This window comes from Calypte anna, chromosome Z, assembly GCF_003957555.1.
Source record: "Calypte anna isolate BGI_N300 chromosome Z, bCalAnn1_v1.p, whole genome shotgun sequence".
Taxonomy (NCBI): domain Eukaryota; kingdom Metazoa; phylum Chordata; class Aves; order Apodiformes; family Trochilidae; genus Calypte; species Calypte anna.
In genome coordinates, this window is record NC_044274.1 from 40,273,358 (window position 1) to 40,287,633 (window position 14,276).

The 14,276-nt window shown below is 42.8% G+C and overlaps 1 protein-coding gene across 2 annotated transcripts in view; it reads left to right on the forward strand.

Moving 5' to 3' along the window:
* The first annotated feature begins 9,179 nt into the window (after positions 1–9,179).
* Positions 9,180–14,276, forward strand: part of MLLT3 (MLLT3 super elongation complex subunit) — a 104,498-nt gene continuing 99,401 nt past the window's right edge. The window contains exons 1-2 of one of the 2 annotated variants that reach the window (XM_030467218.1): positions 9,180–9,341; positions 9,639–9,819. In XM_030467218.1, the coding sequence (XP_030323078.1) occupies positions 9,330–9,341; positions 9,639–9,819 (193 nt within the window). In that variant the 5' untranslated portion in view covers positions 9,180–9,329. Of the gene's footprint in view, positions 9,342–9,378; positions 9,504–9,638; positions 9,820–14,276 lie in introns of those variants that run through there. The other variant, XM_030467219.1, reaches the window with a different exon arrangement.

Here is a 14,276-nt window from a genome sequence, read left to right on the forward strand (position 1 = left end):
TTCAGTGTGTGTTTGCAAGGCAAGGTTTGAATTTTAATGTTCTCATTGAAGTCCACTGGATTTCACCTGAACCACTGATACAAAAATTAAAGCTAAGAGCTGGTGTCAGCCTTTTATGGGAAGTTCTGGAACAACTTGTACTCCATTTTACATAGATAATGCTAACAGTATGGAAAGGACTGGCAGTATGAGAGAAGACTAATGACACGACTGAACTCACTGTTGAAAAAATGCTCAGTGAAACATACTATTTTTTCTTACTGCTTAAGTTGGTTTTGTGTTTCAGACTTTTGCCTGGTAATTTATTTTGGTTTTTTGCCATCTTTCCATTTATTTTTTTTTTAATGACAGTTTATCTGTCATTTATTTTTATATATTTTTATTTTTATATATTTTTATTTATTTTATCTGTCATTTATTTATCATGTCATATTTATTTTGTTTTATAGGCTCACAGGACTTACGTTTCCCTTGTTTCTGTTTGAGGCTGCATTCTGGAACCCTTGAGATTTTAATCTCCTTATTGATACAGTCACTTGCTAATAGACAGAGTAAATAAAATAATTTGTATTGAAATTATTTCTAGTGTTTGTTATAAGATCAAATATAGCAGTTTAAACACCTCCTCAGCCCAAACTTTCCATTTTAATCGTCCCTACAAAGTGTGAGACCACCTTACTCCTACTGAAAAGACATTTTTTGAACATGCAGATTTTGATCCCTCTGCCTCAAGATCAGAACCCTGAAAGCAAATGTTTTATGATCCAACTGCTCCCCCCACAAGATTTGCAGGCCTCCTGGCATCCATTTTCATAGGAAACTGTATTCCTTTTCACCCTAGTCTCTCAAGGATTTCCTTGGGATGGTGGTACAAATGCAGAACGCTGATGAATGATGCATTTGGAAAGAATTTCTCTTTACATTTGAGTGTGTATATACACACATATATGTATTTGCAATTTGAAGAAGATAAAGTTGATAGCTTTGGTCCATTTAAAATACTCTGCATGGGCAATGGGTAAGTGGGAAATGGATAAAAAGAGGCAGCAGAGCACTGTAATGTGGAAAATGCAGTATATCAGGACACCATGATTTTTGCATTTATATCTGTTGGAGAGCTGGAGAGTTTTATTTGAAATTGTAAATATATGGTAAAGTATGTGGATTTAATGTCATATGGTGATGACAGTATTCTGATAGGAAATTCACTGTGCATTGAGGGGTGCCTACCATTAGGAGTGCAGCTGCTTTGCTACTAAAATCTATTGAATTCAGTGGCCCACACAGAGATCATATGGAAGGGCTTCTGAAATCTTGATGGCAAGTGCAGCTCCAGTAGTTCCCCTCCAGCATCTGGTACTTCCACACAACTTAATACTGCTTTGCTGCCTTCTCTGCCTTCATAAAAAACTACCTCCACCTTCTTTATAATGCTGTGATTACTATCTGGCTCTCAAATATCCATATGTTGAACAATCTTGCTTTGCAACTTACTCATGTGTAATAGTAGCTATGTCTCATTCAGATGATTTTTTTTTTTTTGGATTTCTTAATTATGCCTATCTAGCCCCTAAGGCCAGACTTCTGCAAGTACAGAGAGAACATATCCCTGAAATTTTCCAATGTTCTTTCATATTTGTCAAAGCATTTCTCATACTGACTGTTGAGCAAGCTGTGAATTTCTGTCTCTGTTAACTCATACTATCTTTGTTTACAGATTTTTCCCCAATTTCTTCTTGTTCTTCTTTTTTTGGGGGAGGGGAAGGGGGGTTGGGGAAGCCCAGGATTTGTCCTCACTGTGTTTACCTGCTTGCCCACTTCATTCCTTATTTTATTATCTTTGGTGAGGTAATTTAACCTCAACTGCCCGCCCATAAAGTCGGAGTAAAACTACTTTCTGAGGTACAGAGAGCATGACAAGTAGTCTATGACCAAGACATACTGGTAACCCTGTGTATAAACTCGTATCTTGGATGATGGTTACTTATGTAACTAATGCAGTGGCCAGCATGAGGACCTGATGCAGAGTGAGGATAATGACAATTCCTTTATGCTCTTAGGTTGATTTCTAGCAGGGAGATCTTCTGTCAGGCCAAGAACTGAGAACATTGATTTCCACTGGAATTACTCCCTTGCACTTGTGATGAGACCCTTTCTTGCTTATTGCTGTGAAAATCCAGAACAGGTTCTCTGAACTTTGATATTACACAGTCCTAAACTCACCGTGTTTCACCGTGTTTCTTTGTCTAGCACAAGTATTTCTTCCAGGGGCTACCCCATTGTTAAGAAATAAAAAGCTTAATACTTCCTTGTAGGTCTCTCAACAAGACTTTCTGCTCTGAACAGATTTCCTTATGCATCCCCGGAGGCCTTTAATTTTTATTTTTTTTTAACTTACATACTGCAATACTGTGCATAACCAACTCCATTTTTGCATTTATCTTTTGTCATTACTACATCCCTCTGATATGGTTCATGGTGAGCTATAAACTATTTCATGTTGTTTTATAAAACACGCATCCCTTGCTCTTAAAGATCTTAGAGATCTTTTCCACTGACTAGGGGCTTAATATGTTACCACCTGAAGTGCTTATTTTCTATTTGATTTGTGATTACAAAGTGGACAAGCCAATAAAACCTCAAAACAGGCACTCCCTTGGCCCAGGCTTCTTGGCATTTTTTTCAGCCTATGTAGCCAACTCGAGAAAAAGCCAATCCATAGAGAGTATTTTTCCATGATTTCCTGGCAGACAGAGTGGCAGTACAAACAACATATTCCTTTGTAGGTTCCTTTTAAGTTTTGACTCTGTTTCAGACCAGCATCTTAGCACTGTAATCCAAGTGTCTGGCTTGTGTCAGGCTATGATTTTATGTATTGTCTGCATAAGGAAATTAAAATACCTCAAATACAGAGAAATTCAGGCTGACAATATATTTGAAAGGCACTGTGGTTTCCTTTATAGCTAGTAATATTAGCTGCTCCAGCTAGATGCTTTTTTGAAACATGTAAAGCAAGGCCCGTGTAGAAACCAGTATATATATTTGGGTAACAAAGTTTGAATTTCACACTGAAATTTAAAACAGCTGTGTTTGAAACACTGAAGACAGAACAATGTGTCCAAGAGAGTTGGGAAACGGTATTCTTTTTGTGATATAGGACGTATCTGTGTAAGAAAATAATACAGAAAGACAGCAGTTCTTCTTGGCTGTGTATGAGATCACCAGCAGTGTGGCTGTGAAATACAGCTCTTCCCAGGTCAGGTGCAATGTGATACTGGCACAGCTATGCTGCTTCCACAGATAGTGGTGCATTGAGCAGAGATGTTGATTCATGTTCCATCTGAGTCAAAGATCTGGTATCTGTACATCAGGCTGCACAGCAGACATACCTGTAGGTATGTCTGAAGGTGTTTTAACATAGGGACTGGGAAGCTTATAGCTGCCATTTCAGCCATTTCAGCAGAGATAAAACGTGCAAGGGTTTTTGGCATTGCAGTAGCTGATTACATGAACCTTTAGTTAGTTAAATATCTTTAAGGACATGAACCAAATGTCTCTCATTTTTCAGCAGCTGTATAATTATTCCCTTGCAAATGCAGTTTTGATAGTACCACTAGAAAATTGCTTTCACATTTATAAGTCTGTAGTTCTTTGAACCAGGGTCTTTACACTTTCATATGCAGGTAATTGCATCCATCTGCTGTAATGAGATCAAAGATTGGGTTTTTTTAACTGTTAATCCAAAATGATGAAAATAGTTGCACCAGTTTGTCACTTAACCAGCTCAAGACTGTTCTTTGATTCTGCTCCTGTTTGTGAAATGGATGGCTTTTTTAATGGCTGTAATTGCCTCACAATCCTTTCAGCTTGAATACAAATGCTATTTCTATTTATTTCTTTTTTAGTTTAAAAATTAACATTGCTTCACTACTAACAGTTATTAAACATCTGTCTCCTCTTTTTCAAATCTGAGCCTGAATCTGCAAGTGTGTCTAAGTAATCATTACCCAACTGAGTGATTTCATTTATGTAGTTAAAAAGACTATTAGAATGAATAAATTTAGGTAACAGAAACATGTCCATCATTACGGTGATGTGAATAGAGGAAAACAGCTTGCATTGATTCAGTCCTGTTCTAAGTCAAGAGAGAAATGTTTTTGTCTAAATGCATTAAAAATAAAGATCATCATAGAAGGACTCCAGAGAACTACTCACCTCCTCTCCTTCCTGTAGAATCCCAAGCTACCACACAGAGTATGAGTATGTGCCAGAAAACTCACCTGTTTAAAGGCTTCTGACAAAGGGAATTGTCTCACTGGTATCTGTTAAGGATAAACGAACTTTCCAATTACTGACAATCTTATTTTATCTTATTCTGAATGGTAACACAAGCTAAAACTATTGAAGACAAAAACATCTTCCTTTGGTGGAAGACTTCTTTTTCTCTCTTCTTCCCTCTTCCTTCTGTGGTTAAAAATTAAAAATTCAGCAACTGTAATCATACAGTGTAGAGGAGACTACTTCTTGGACTGCTTATCTTTTTATCTATCGAACTAGGATTGGATTATCACCAGCTGCATTGTAACTACCATAAAAAGCCCAATAATTCCTCTGTTTGTTTCTGCTGTTACCAAAACTTCTCTTTTGAAGTGGCCTGACTATAAAAGCTGTACTGCTCCATATACACTCTAATTCTGGTAAAACAAAAGTTACAAGAGATACAATAAAGTAACAGCACAACCAATTTTTTTGTGGCTTTCAGAAAGGGCTCCCAAAGATTCAGAGGGACTTTGGGTTCTTGACCAGCATAAAAGCTAGCAGAAACAAAGAGACAAAGGCTTTGTGGAGACAAAAAGCAGTTTTTTGACTTGTCTAATTCATTCTCTTCTGTAGTATGTAGATTTGGTGCTGCCAGGACCAAAAGAAGCCTCCCTTTTTCAGAAATTTGTGTATAAGAAGAAAGAAATTAAACCCTATCTTTACAGCCTTCCAAGAAAAGCAGGGCAAATAACAAATCAATGTATATCTTGCATAAAAATATATCATCATGGCTTCTAACTTGCAAGGTGTAGTAATCATCATTGCAGACATGCTTCCATCCTTACCATGGATCCTGACTAGTGAAAATACATTCAGGATGAGGCCCACTGTGACCTGTCTTCTCTCTAGCTATAGCTAGAACATTTCTACTTTTATACAAGAGAGAAAAAATTTGAAGCAGGCAGAAAGTTTATAATAATATTAAGTAATAATGATTTCATTATCAAGTAATTATTAAGTAATAATAAAACTTGGGAAGACTGATTCAAATGTTTGCACAAGAACAAAAGCTGGAAGGAGGTGGACAAGAAGTAGAAATGTTCCAGCTTCTAGACATGTTTTTATTTGTGCATTTGATTTCTTCAATTGTCTGCCTTGTTCCCACTGAGCTAAGCAAAACCATGAGTTTTATACATAGAAACTGTCTTCCCTTCAAATTGAGTTTATATGTTGTATCCTTATACAGTAATCCCATAACAGAACATGATTTGTTACACAAAAAGGTTGTGTACCCAACTTCTGCCCCAGAATAGGAAGCAAATCCATCCTTCACAATGTGAAACTGTTGGGTAAATAAGAAAGGAAAACACAAACAGGCAATCAATATCCTTGAAGAGCTGACCAATGTAGAAACGTTGAGAGAGTCTGTAAAAGGATTTACTTTCTATCTAGCATGGAGTACATGCACAATAGAGTTTTGAACCACAGTGTTTCTAAAATTCATTTCCTTAAGAGAAAATGCCTGCACCTGAACATTTGAGGGCAGCATTTTGTAGTCCTCAAGTCTTGAAAGTTGTGGGTAATAAAAGACCCTTAGGTCTGGCACTACAGTCACTAACTGTGGAAATAAAGCCCTAGACCAGTTCCAGCAACAAATCTGTACCAAGAGAGCATTTTCCTGCTTTCTGCATAATTGCAGTGAGTATGTTAAATGCATTCAGATTACCCATGAAACTACATATGTAGGAGCTGTAATTTTTAGCTGCCCATGTTTAAAAAAATCTTTATGGGCTAAATTAAAGTGTGCCTATTACTAATTTAAGTAAGGCTATTTTTCTAAAGGCAATACTAAGAATGCAGAAAAATGCATTATACTTGTCATAAATCATCTGTGTCTGTCACACTGAAAATTGAGTGGTAGCACCATTTTGATAGCAAATAAGCACATCTTCCATTTCTTCACGATGAATTCTTTGCTCACATTGGCAGAGTAACATGAAGTTGGAATGCAGGTGATGGAGTGGAAGAAAAGAAAGATGGGAGTTTTGGTAGTAATTAAAAAAAATTGTGCACACTTATTACTGTAAAATCACCAGTGCTTCAAATTTATTGCTAGAGGAAGAATTAAACAGTATTTTCAGGAGCTGCATTACTGGATAATGAAAGGTCACGGTTTTAAATGAAATCTAAAATAAATAGTTAAATATTATTTGTATAAATAGATAATAATGAAAGGAAAAATACTTTCAGTGTATATATAATTGTTATTATTGGGAATGTGCTGCACAGTCAACTCTGCACTAACTTGGAAAAGCAGATTGTAATTAAGCACCAAAAAACGTGTCATCTGAATGCCAAAATACCCCACTAACTCCAAAATGCTTGAGTCTGATTTCCAGTGAAAACAAAGGGATCTAGACAGCTAAGTGCTCTTCGTGATCTATTTTCAGTCCTTACAAGTCCCTTAAGTGGCTGCACACTTGAGGAGAGCAGCTCAGCCACAGCAAAAATGGAACCTTCCTAGAAATCTAATGCTAGGGATCCTCAGTCTGGACATGCTGTGTTCAGATGGTCCCTGACATCTGGAAACCCACTGGCATTAAGTGCAAGAGAGGGCCAACCTTGCTTTTCTTGGTTATGTGCAAAAATCCTTACTCTGGTAAATAGCCTTGGTATGTATTTTTGATTTATTGTGTTTTACTGCTTTGAAGTTACCAGAATCATCTTTGATGGGTTTATGGACTCAGGATGAGTTCTTATGCGTGCTGGCTTGGTGGCTAGCCCAATGCAAGATTAGGAAATGTGTGAACTACTAGATCTGCATACTAGAATTTTGAAACATGGGTATTCATATACTTGAGGAGTTAATAAATTTCAAGTAATGTTGTAACTTCTGGAATTGTTACAAGTTCTATTCATCCTTTTTAGTTGTTAGTGCTGATTTTATTAATTAAGGCTTACAGCATCTGTAAGAAAAATGATACAGCTCAGTAGTTTTGAAGGAATTTTTAAGTCATGCTAGAATTTAGATAATGAGCGTTTCTGGTTCAGAAGAGAAAACAGAAGCTACGAAAGTGGAGAGTTAAGAGAATGCTTGGCGAGGTGACACGAGGACATCAGCGAAAGGGCTCTGTGTGCCATCTCCTGGTCAAATCTGGAAGAGTATTTCGTTTCTAAGTCTGCTGCTGTAGGGGAGGATTCCTGTGTTGATTGTGGAATCGCAGAGTTCTAACTGCCATCAGAAAAAATAGTAAAAAATAAAGCCATAGAACAGAAAAAAAAAAAAAGTAGTTTTCAGAATGGCAAAAGTTGCTATAAGGCAATTTTGGACCATTTTGTGGCTGACGGGGAATACGCCTCTCACGAGCGTCAGTTCCGTAATTTGGAGAGGCGCGGCAAATCGCGTCCAGCTCCGCGCTGGCGTTAACCCCGCGAACCAGCGCTTTAGCAAGGAAGGGGCACGGAAACTGCTGAAGCACGAACTCTTGTTTTGAGAGATTACGAGCCCGTCGGGGGTCTAAAGAGCAGTCAGTGCTACAAACACGCGGTAAATAACCCCGAGTGTCCTTCCCGGCCTGCTGCACGTCATCACCTGCCGTACCTGTGCAATTTCATAGAATCATGGAATTGGCTGGGTTGGAAGGGACCTCAGAGATCATCAAGTCCAACCCTTGATCCACTACCGCTGCAGTTACTAGACCATGGCACTGAGTGCCACATCCAGTCTCTTTTTTAAATATCTCCAGGGATGGAGAATCCACTACTTCCCTGGGCAGCCCATTCCAATGTCTGATCACCCTCTTGGTAAAGAAATTCTTTCTAATATCCAACCTAAACCTCCCCTGGGACAACTTAAGACCGTGCCCTCTTGTCTTGCTGAGAGTTGCCTGGGAAAAGAGACCAACCCCCCCCTGGCTACACCCTCCTTTCAGGGAGTTGTAGAGAGTGAATGAGGTCTCCTCTGAGCCTCCTCTTCTCCAGGCTGAACAGCCCCAGCTCCCTCAGTCTTACTTCATAGGATCTGTGCTCGAGTCCCTTCACCAGCCTGGTTGCCCTCCTTTGGACCTGCTCCAGGACCTCGATATCCTTCCTAAACTGAGGGGCCCAGAACTGGACACAGTACTCAAGGTGTGGCCTCACCAGGGCTGAGTACAGGGGCAGAAATTTAGGACATTTCCATCGCGCTTTCCTCCCTTACTTTTTGCAAGAGGCTTTATGGGGGGTTTTGTGAAACGTTTGAGACGGCACACGAGACAGAGGCCGAGATCTGGGGAGGAAAGAAGGGAGGGAGGTCCTTCTTGTAGTGCATCTTTGGCACAGGGGGTCCTTCTATTGAATTTTGGCCGGAGATCTCCCAGGGGTTGAGCTCGGGAGGTCTCGGCAGCGGCAAGCGAGGGGCGGGATCTCCGCGTTCCCGCTCCTCCAGCTGTGAGGAGTTACTGGGATCACAAACCGGCGCCATCCACGCTGCCGCTCACCGCGCGGGAGGAGCGCGCCTCTTCCTCGCTCTCTCCTCCCTTTGCGCTACCCTGCTCGTCTTTTGTTCGCAGCTCCTCTGGCTCGATTTCCCTTCCCGCTCCCGTACGGGCCCCGCCGACCTCGGGCCCCGGTGCTACCGCTCTCCCACAGCACAACCCCCACCTCCGCGCCCATCGCCCCCCCACCTGTTACTTTAAAGGCCTCCGGGGCGGGGAGGAGGGGCTCGCGGCCCCGCCGCTGCGCGCCATTGGCTGGAGGCCCCGCGGCGGGGCCCGCCCCCCTCGCGCACTGTTATGTCTGTGTCTCGGTGTCAGCCCAGCGGGCGCTGCGCATGCGTGGCGGGCGCTCCTGGTAGCCGGCGGGGCCGGGGTGAGCGCTGGGGCCGGGGCGAGCGCTGGGGCCGGGGCTGCGGCGGGCTGGGAGCGGTGCGAGGGCGGGAGTAAAGCGGGAGCAGCGAGGCAGAGGATGTCCGCCGCCCGCCCGCCGCTCCTCAGCGCGCCCGCCGTCGCCTCCGCGACCTCATGAATTAGCGCAGCGGGGTGGGGGCGGGGTCCAGGAGCGAACGCTACAGCGGAACCGGCGCCCCAGGCATGGCCAGCTCGGTGAGTACCGCGAGCCCCTTCGCCCCGCGCTGCCCGGTGGTGCCGCTGCTTGCTCGGTGCCGGCGAGAACTCTTTAGGGTCTCGCCTGCGGGGCCGTTCTTTTTTGCGGCACGGTTGCTGCGGTGGTGCCTTTTTGTTCGTGTTCCTCGTGCCGGGTTTATGGTACCGTTTTGTCCCCGTGTCCCTGCTCCGTCTGTGATGGGGCCGGTCGTCCCTTGGCCGCCGCCGGCCACGCATCCTCGGGGGCTCACCGGCCTCTCCCTCCCTGCCTCTCTCTCTCCCCCCCCCCCCCATTAGTGCGCCGTCCAGGTGAAGCTGGAGCTGGGGCACCGAGCCCAAGTCAGGAAGAAACCCACCGTGGAGGGCTTCACCCATGACTGGATGGTGTTCGTCAGAGGGCCCGAGCACAGCAACATTCAGCACTTTGTGGAGAAAGTCGTCTTTCACCTGCACGAGAGCTTCCCCAGGCCGAAAAGAGGTAGGTGGAGCGCACCGCGGGCCTCCCCGAGGGGACCGGCTGCCTCCTCTGCCGCCGGCGGCGGTGGCGGCCTCTCCGGCGCCTGGTAGCGGGTTCTCCCCCGAGACGAGCGCTTCCCAGCCGGCTGGGAGCGGGCGCAGCTGACGGGGCTGTGCCGGTCTCCGTGGAGAACAAAAGCGGCCGTCAGTGCCACAGCGGGCAGCCGGTGGCCCCGCTCCCGTTCCCGCCCGCCTCGGGGCTGCCAGGGATCGGGGGATCTCCTTTCTGCCCCTTCCCGCGCTTGCTGCCGCGGGGATCCCGGCTGGCGGATGCCGGCTGTCCTGGCCACCGGGGCTTCGGCACCGTGGGTTTGGGTCCTGGCACCTCCCGGTCTCTTCGCTTGCCGGCGTCTCGGGCTAGCTCTGCACCGGAGGTTTTTGCCCACGTGTTGTTCGTTTCTGGCTGGCTTTGCTTTCTCCCGATGTACTACTGCAAGTCTGGCGGGGACAAGGACGCGTGGAAATGCAGTCCTGCTCCGATTTCGGTGCATGCGTTTGGACTCCCCCCTAGCGCTTTGCTTTCTGCTTACTTCTCTGGTTCATTGTTAGGGCTTCACCCTTTCCTAAGGATGTGAAAACTTCTTGAAAGGTATGTATGTGTGGTGAATATGTACACGCATAAATTGGACTGGGAGAGGCGTTAGAAGCCTTTTGTTTTCAGATCTGATGTCTGAGCCCTTCCTGTCCTGATTGTTGTAGTTGGATTAGTAGAGGTAATAGTGCAAATAAAAGAAGTGAGAAGGTTTATTTACCTCTGCAGACACAATTGTTAGTAGTTACCTTTCATTCGATCTGTAATCTTTATTTGCATCTAGAGCTCCTGCAGTTCCTTAGAACAACATCATCATAAATCTTGGCTGCCTATAGTTAGGTGGGGAAAAAATGAATGTTCCAGGAGCAGAAGACAGGAAACTTTACATTGTTGAGGTTTTGTGGGTTTCTTAGGGGAGCTTTGGAAAGGTAAAAACATGTATTTTGATTTCGTGTTTCTCAATTTGAAGATACTAAACTGTGATTTTAATTTTTTTTAACATAAGTTATTGTTTCCTCTAGAACAGTATTATGAGTGTTCAGTGTATTAGATGGTGTATTCATATCAGTGGTAGAATATACATTGAATACTGTGAAGCTCTCTGCACAGGGGACGTTTGCTATGCTCTCTGCTTTTATTATCTGTGCTTTATTTATTTATTTTATCTAATTATTTACTTTTTGTTGACATGACTCTTCAGTCCGCACTTGGGGGTCGGTTCATAGATGTGATGTGAAGCTTGCTAGTAAGAATATGTTTCAGGACTTTTGCAAGTGGATGACATACAGTTTGCCATAGGGAGTGCTCCATGTCTCCAGCTGCTGAGTTTAAGCCATTGTTTTGAAGTGTTTATTTTGGGGTTTTATTTGTCTGCATCATTTTGATGATGTGGCAACTGCTGGGAAAGATGCCAGCTTATATAGCTGAAGAAGGGGACTTGTCATACTGTGACTGCTCATGATTTGGATTGTAGGGGAACACTGCAGCTGCTCCTGTCCAGCAGAGTGTAAGCTCAAGTGGCAGGCACCCCATTTCTGGGCTTTGCTCAGCCTTCTAAGGCTACAGCAATTAGTGAAAAGTAGGTAATGAAGAAATTTCAGGCCCCTGAAATCATGGTCAGAAAGATGAGCATTGTGCTGCCGAGCCATGCCCAAAGCTACCTTGCACATCTTCTGCTCTTCAAGAGTGTCTGCAAGAGTGGTGTGTGAGTTGTGTTGCTTTCAAATGGGAGAGTTTTGTTTGGCTTTCTAATGTACAAGTACAAGTACATTTCTTGTCAGAAATGGTATACATTTTCTTGGCTCTGGCATCTTTATGTTTTGCATATTTTAATAGGAATGTTATAATTTCTTATAGCATTAGTTAAACTACCTCTTTTCTATACCTTCCAAGGAAGTTACATATTATTTTAGTAGAAGATAACTTACCACTTGGAGATACTTGATAAGTTTTCAAGCTAATCCTGTGTTAAAGCTGAGCTATGGGTTTAGCAAGCTGAATTAGGTGTATGATATTGATGAAAAACTAGTACTGGTATACTGGCTTGCAGTAATAACACCTAGCTCTCTCTTATGTGATCTTTTCCTCTTTTGGATTTGTGCTGTGAATGGCTGCTTTAACATGTATGCTAACTAGGAAGAGCTTTAATTTATTAAGCTTATCTGTAGAGCTCACAGATCATTTTGAATTATTTTCTATGTATTTACTTTGCATGGTTATAAGAATAGCTGGTCAAGCTGTCAGTTTGCCAGCCACCTCTCTGGCTTTTCTTAGGTCTTTCTGACTATACTAGTAATTTTGGAAGTACTAGAGGCTAATGGTGAGTTTGCAGAGGTGTGTCCAAGTGTTTGCTCTGTACTGATAGTTGCTGCAGAGCGTGCAAGGTCCTGTACACTGAAGTTACATGAGTTTTAAGGTGGAAACATAGCCAGAGAAGTGTTCAGTTGTTGGACTGCAGAGCAGGTTGGTTTGCTTATGTAGATGGATCAGGAAAGTGATGGTGAGTAATGGAGAACAGCATAGATAAGCTAGAGTGACCTAACAAAAGAATCTCCTTTATCTTTCACTGTGTCTCACCTTAAAAACTTGAGCTTTGCAGCACTTTTTTCTGTTTGCTTTATGGTGCCAGAGTTCTTCAAATTATCTTTGCATGGTGGAGCACTGAGGCATTCACAGTGACTAGTTCTCCATACTTTCTCCCACTTATTGGCCTGTTCCTGCCATCTGACTTCCATAAGTAGTCTCCTGGAGGGTGCTACGGGATTACTTGCCAGGTTAAAACCAGCAGACTTATGCCCAGGCTTAGTTTTGAGTAGAGTTTGCAAGGCAAATGCTCTCCAAAATCATCATGCCACCACAAATACCAGTTTTCAAATCTTGTCCATTTCATGATGTCTAATACAAATTGGTTCAGAGAAGACACAGATAAATTCTAAGAGTCTAGCTTTATTTCAAACCATGTATTTCTTACCTTTCATTATTCATGGGTAGAAAATAGTGGATGTCTGTGGAGCAAGATTTGTCACCCAGTTATGATTAGTTTTCATTTACTTGATACTGCTGCTGAAAAGAGAGCTGCTGCTGTTTTCTGATAGCATGTCTTATTATTTCTTTGGATGCCAAGCAATGAGGAAATACTTTCTTCCTCTTCTTACCTGTGCTGGTGCTCTGCAACAGCAGTCCGACTTGCTGTTTCATCTTAGAGTGTTTCAGTTGGGTAAGGAAGCACATTTCTTGTATTTCAATAACTTATAAATTAGTGTCAAAAACTACTCTGGAACTAGTGTGGCCCAAGTTAAGTTTCTATTAATCAGTGGTGCATTTTGACAAACTAGATTTTTCTGATAGAAAAGGGATGGTTTAGTATTTCTCTGTTAATAACTTGATCCATATGAACATGGCATTTTGGACGCTCATTGTTACTCAAAAGATGGGTGGTGTTGCTTTCCTCTGAGGAGCAAAGGGGAGCTGTGCTTGCTGCATGCTGCAATTCAGTAGGTGTCAGAATGATGTGACAAAGTGATGGAAACAGCTGCTTGTGACTCTGATGTAGCATTCTTCTAGAAAGTCCACATTTCCAGTATTGGCTGTTTTTGTTAAGGTTGTTCCTTAGCACAGAATGTGACTTTAGTAGACTATTGCATTTTTCAATAGACTTAGCTACTGTAAAAAGTGCCAATAGTTTCTTCCTCTTAAGAGATTCTTTCCTTTAGATGAAAGTTTTTCCAGCTTCATTCCGGCAATTCAGCTGGGCACTTTTTCTGAATAGTCTTCCATAGAGAAGTTATGAAAAGTCCTGCATCTGTTGTTTTGTAGAAGTACAGTGAAAAGGAGGAAGCTCTAAAAGATGCAGTCCCTATTATTGCTGGCATTAAAAAAAACCTGTTTGTTTGGTTTTTAAAATAACTTTGTCCCAGAGGCCACGGTATTTGGGGCCTTGGCAAGGTAAGAATCTTTTGGCATGGGAAGCATAGTGTGGGGTGTGCCCATCCTGGCCTGTGAACCTGCACAAACCCAAAAGCTGACTTCAGGTCTGTGGTGTCAGAGTGTGATGGCACATGTGGTATGAACAGCACCCAGTTCTGTCTCTCTTACCTTTGGTGCATAGCAGTGTGGTTGCAGACTGGAAACTGCAGTTAGAGCGTTCTTCAGTTTGCTTGTAACCTCTTCTTGGGGAAAATTGTGTAGATAAACCCTAGTATAGTACACAGAATTTTATTTACAAAGGGAAAACTTCTTTTTGGTTTAAAAAAAAATCTTGTGGCTTTTTCCCTATACACTGCCTTTTTTTGGTTCCCTTTTGAAGTGAAAAAATGCCAATTATATTCTGCTTCTGTGTGTTTGGATTGGGTGCACAAAACCAGAACAGACTGAGCTGACTGTACCAG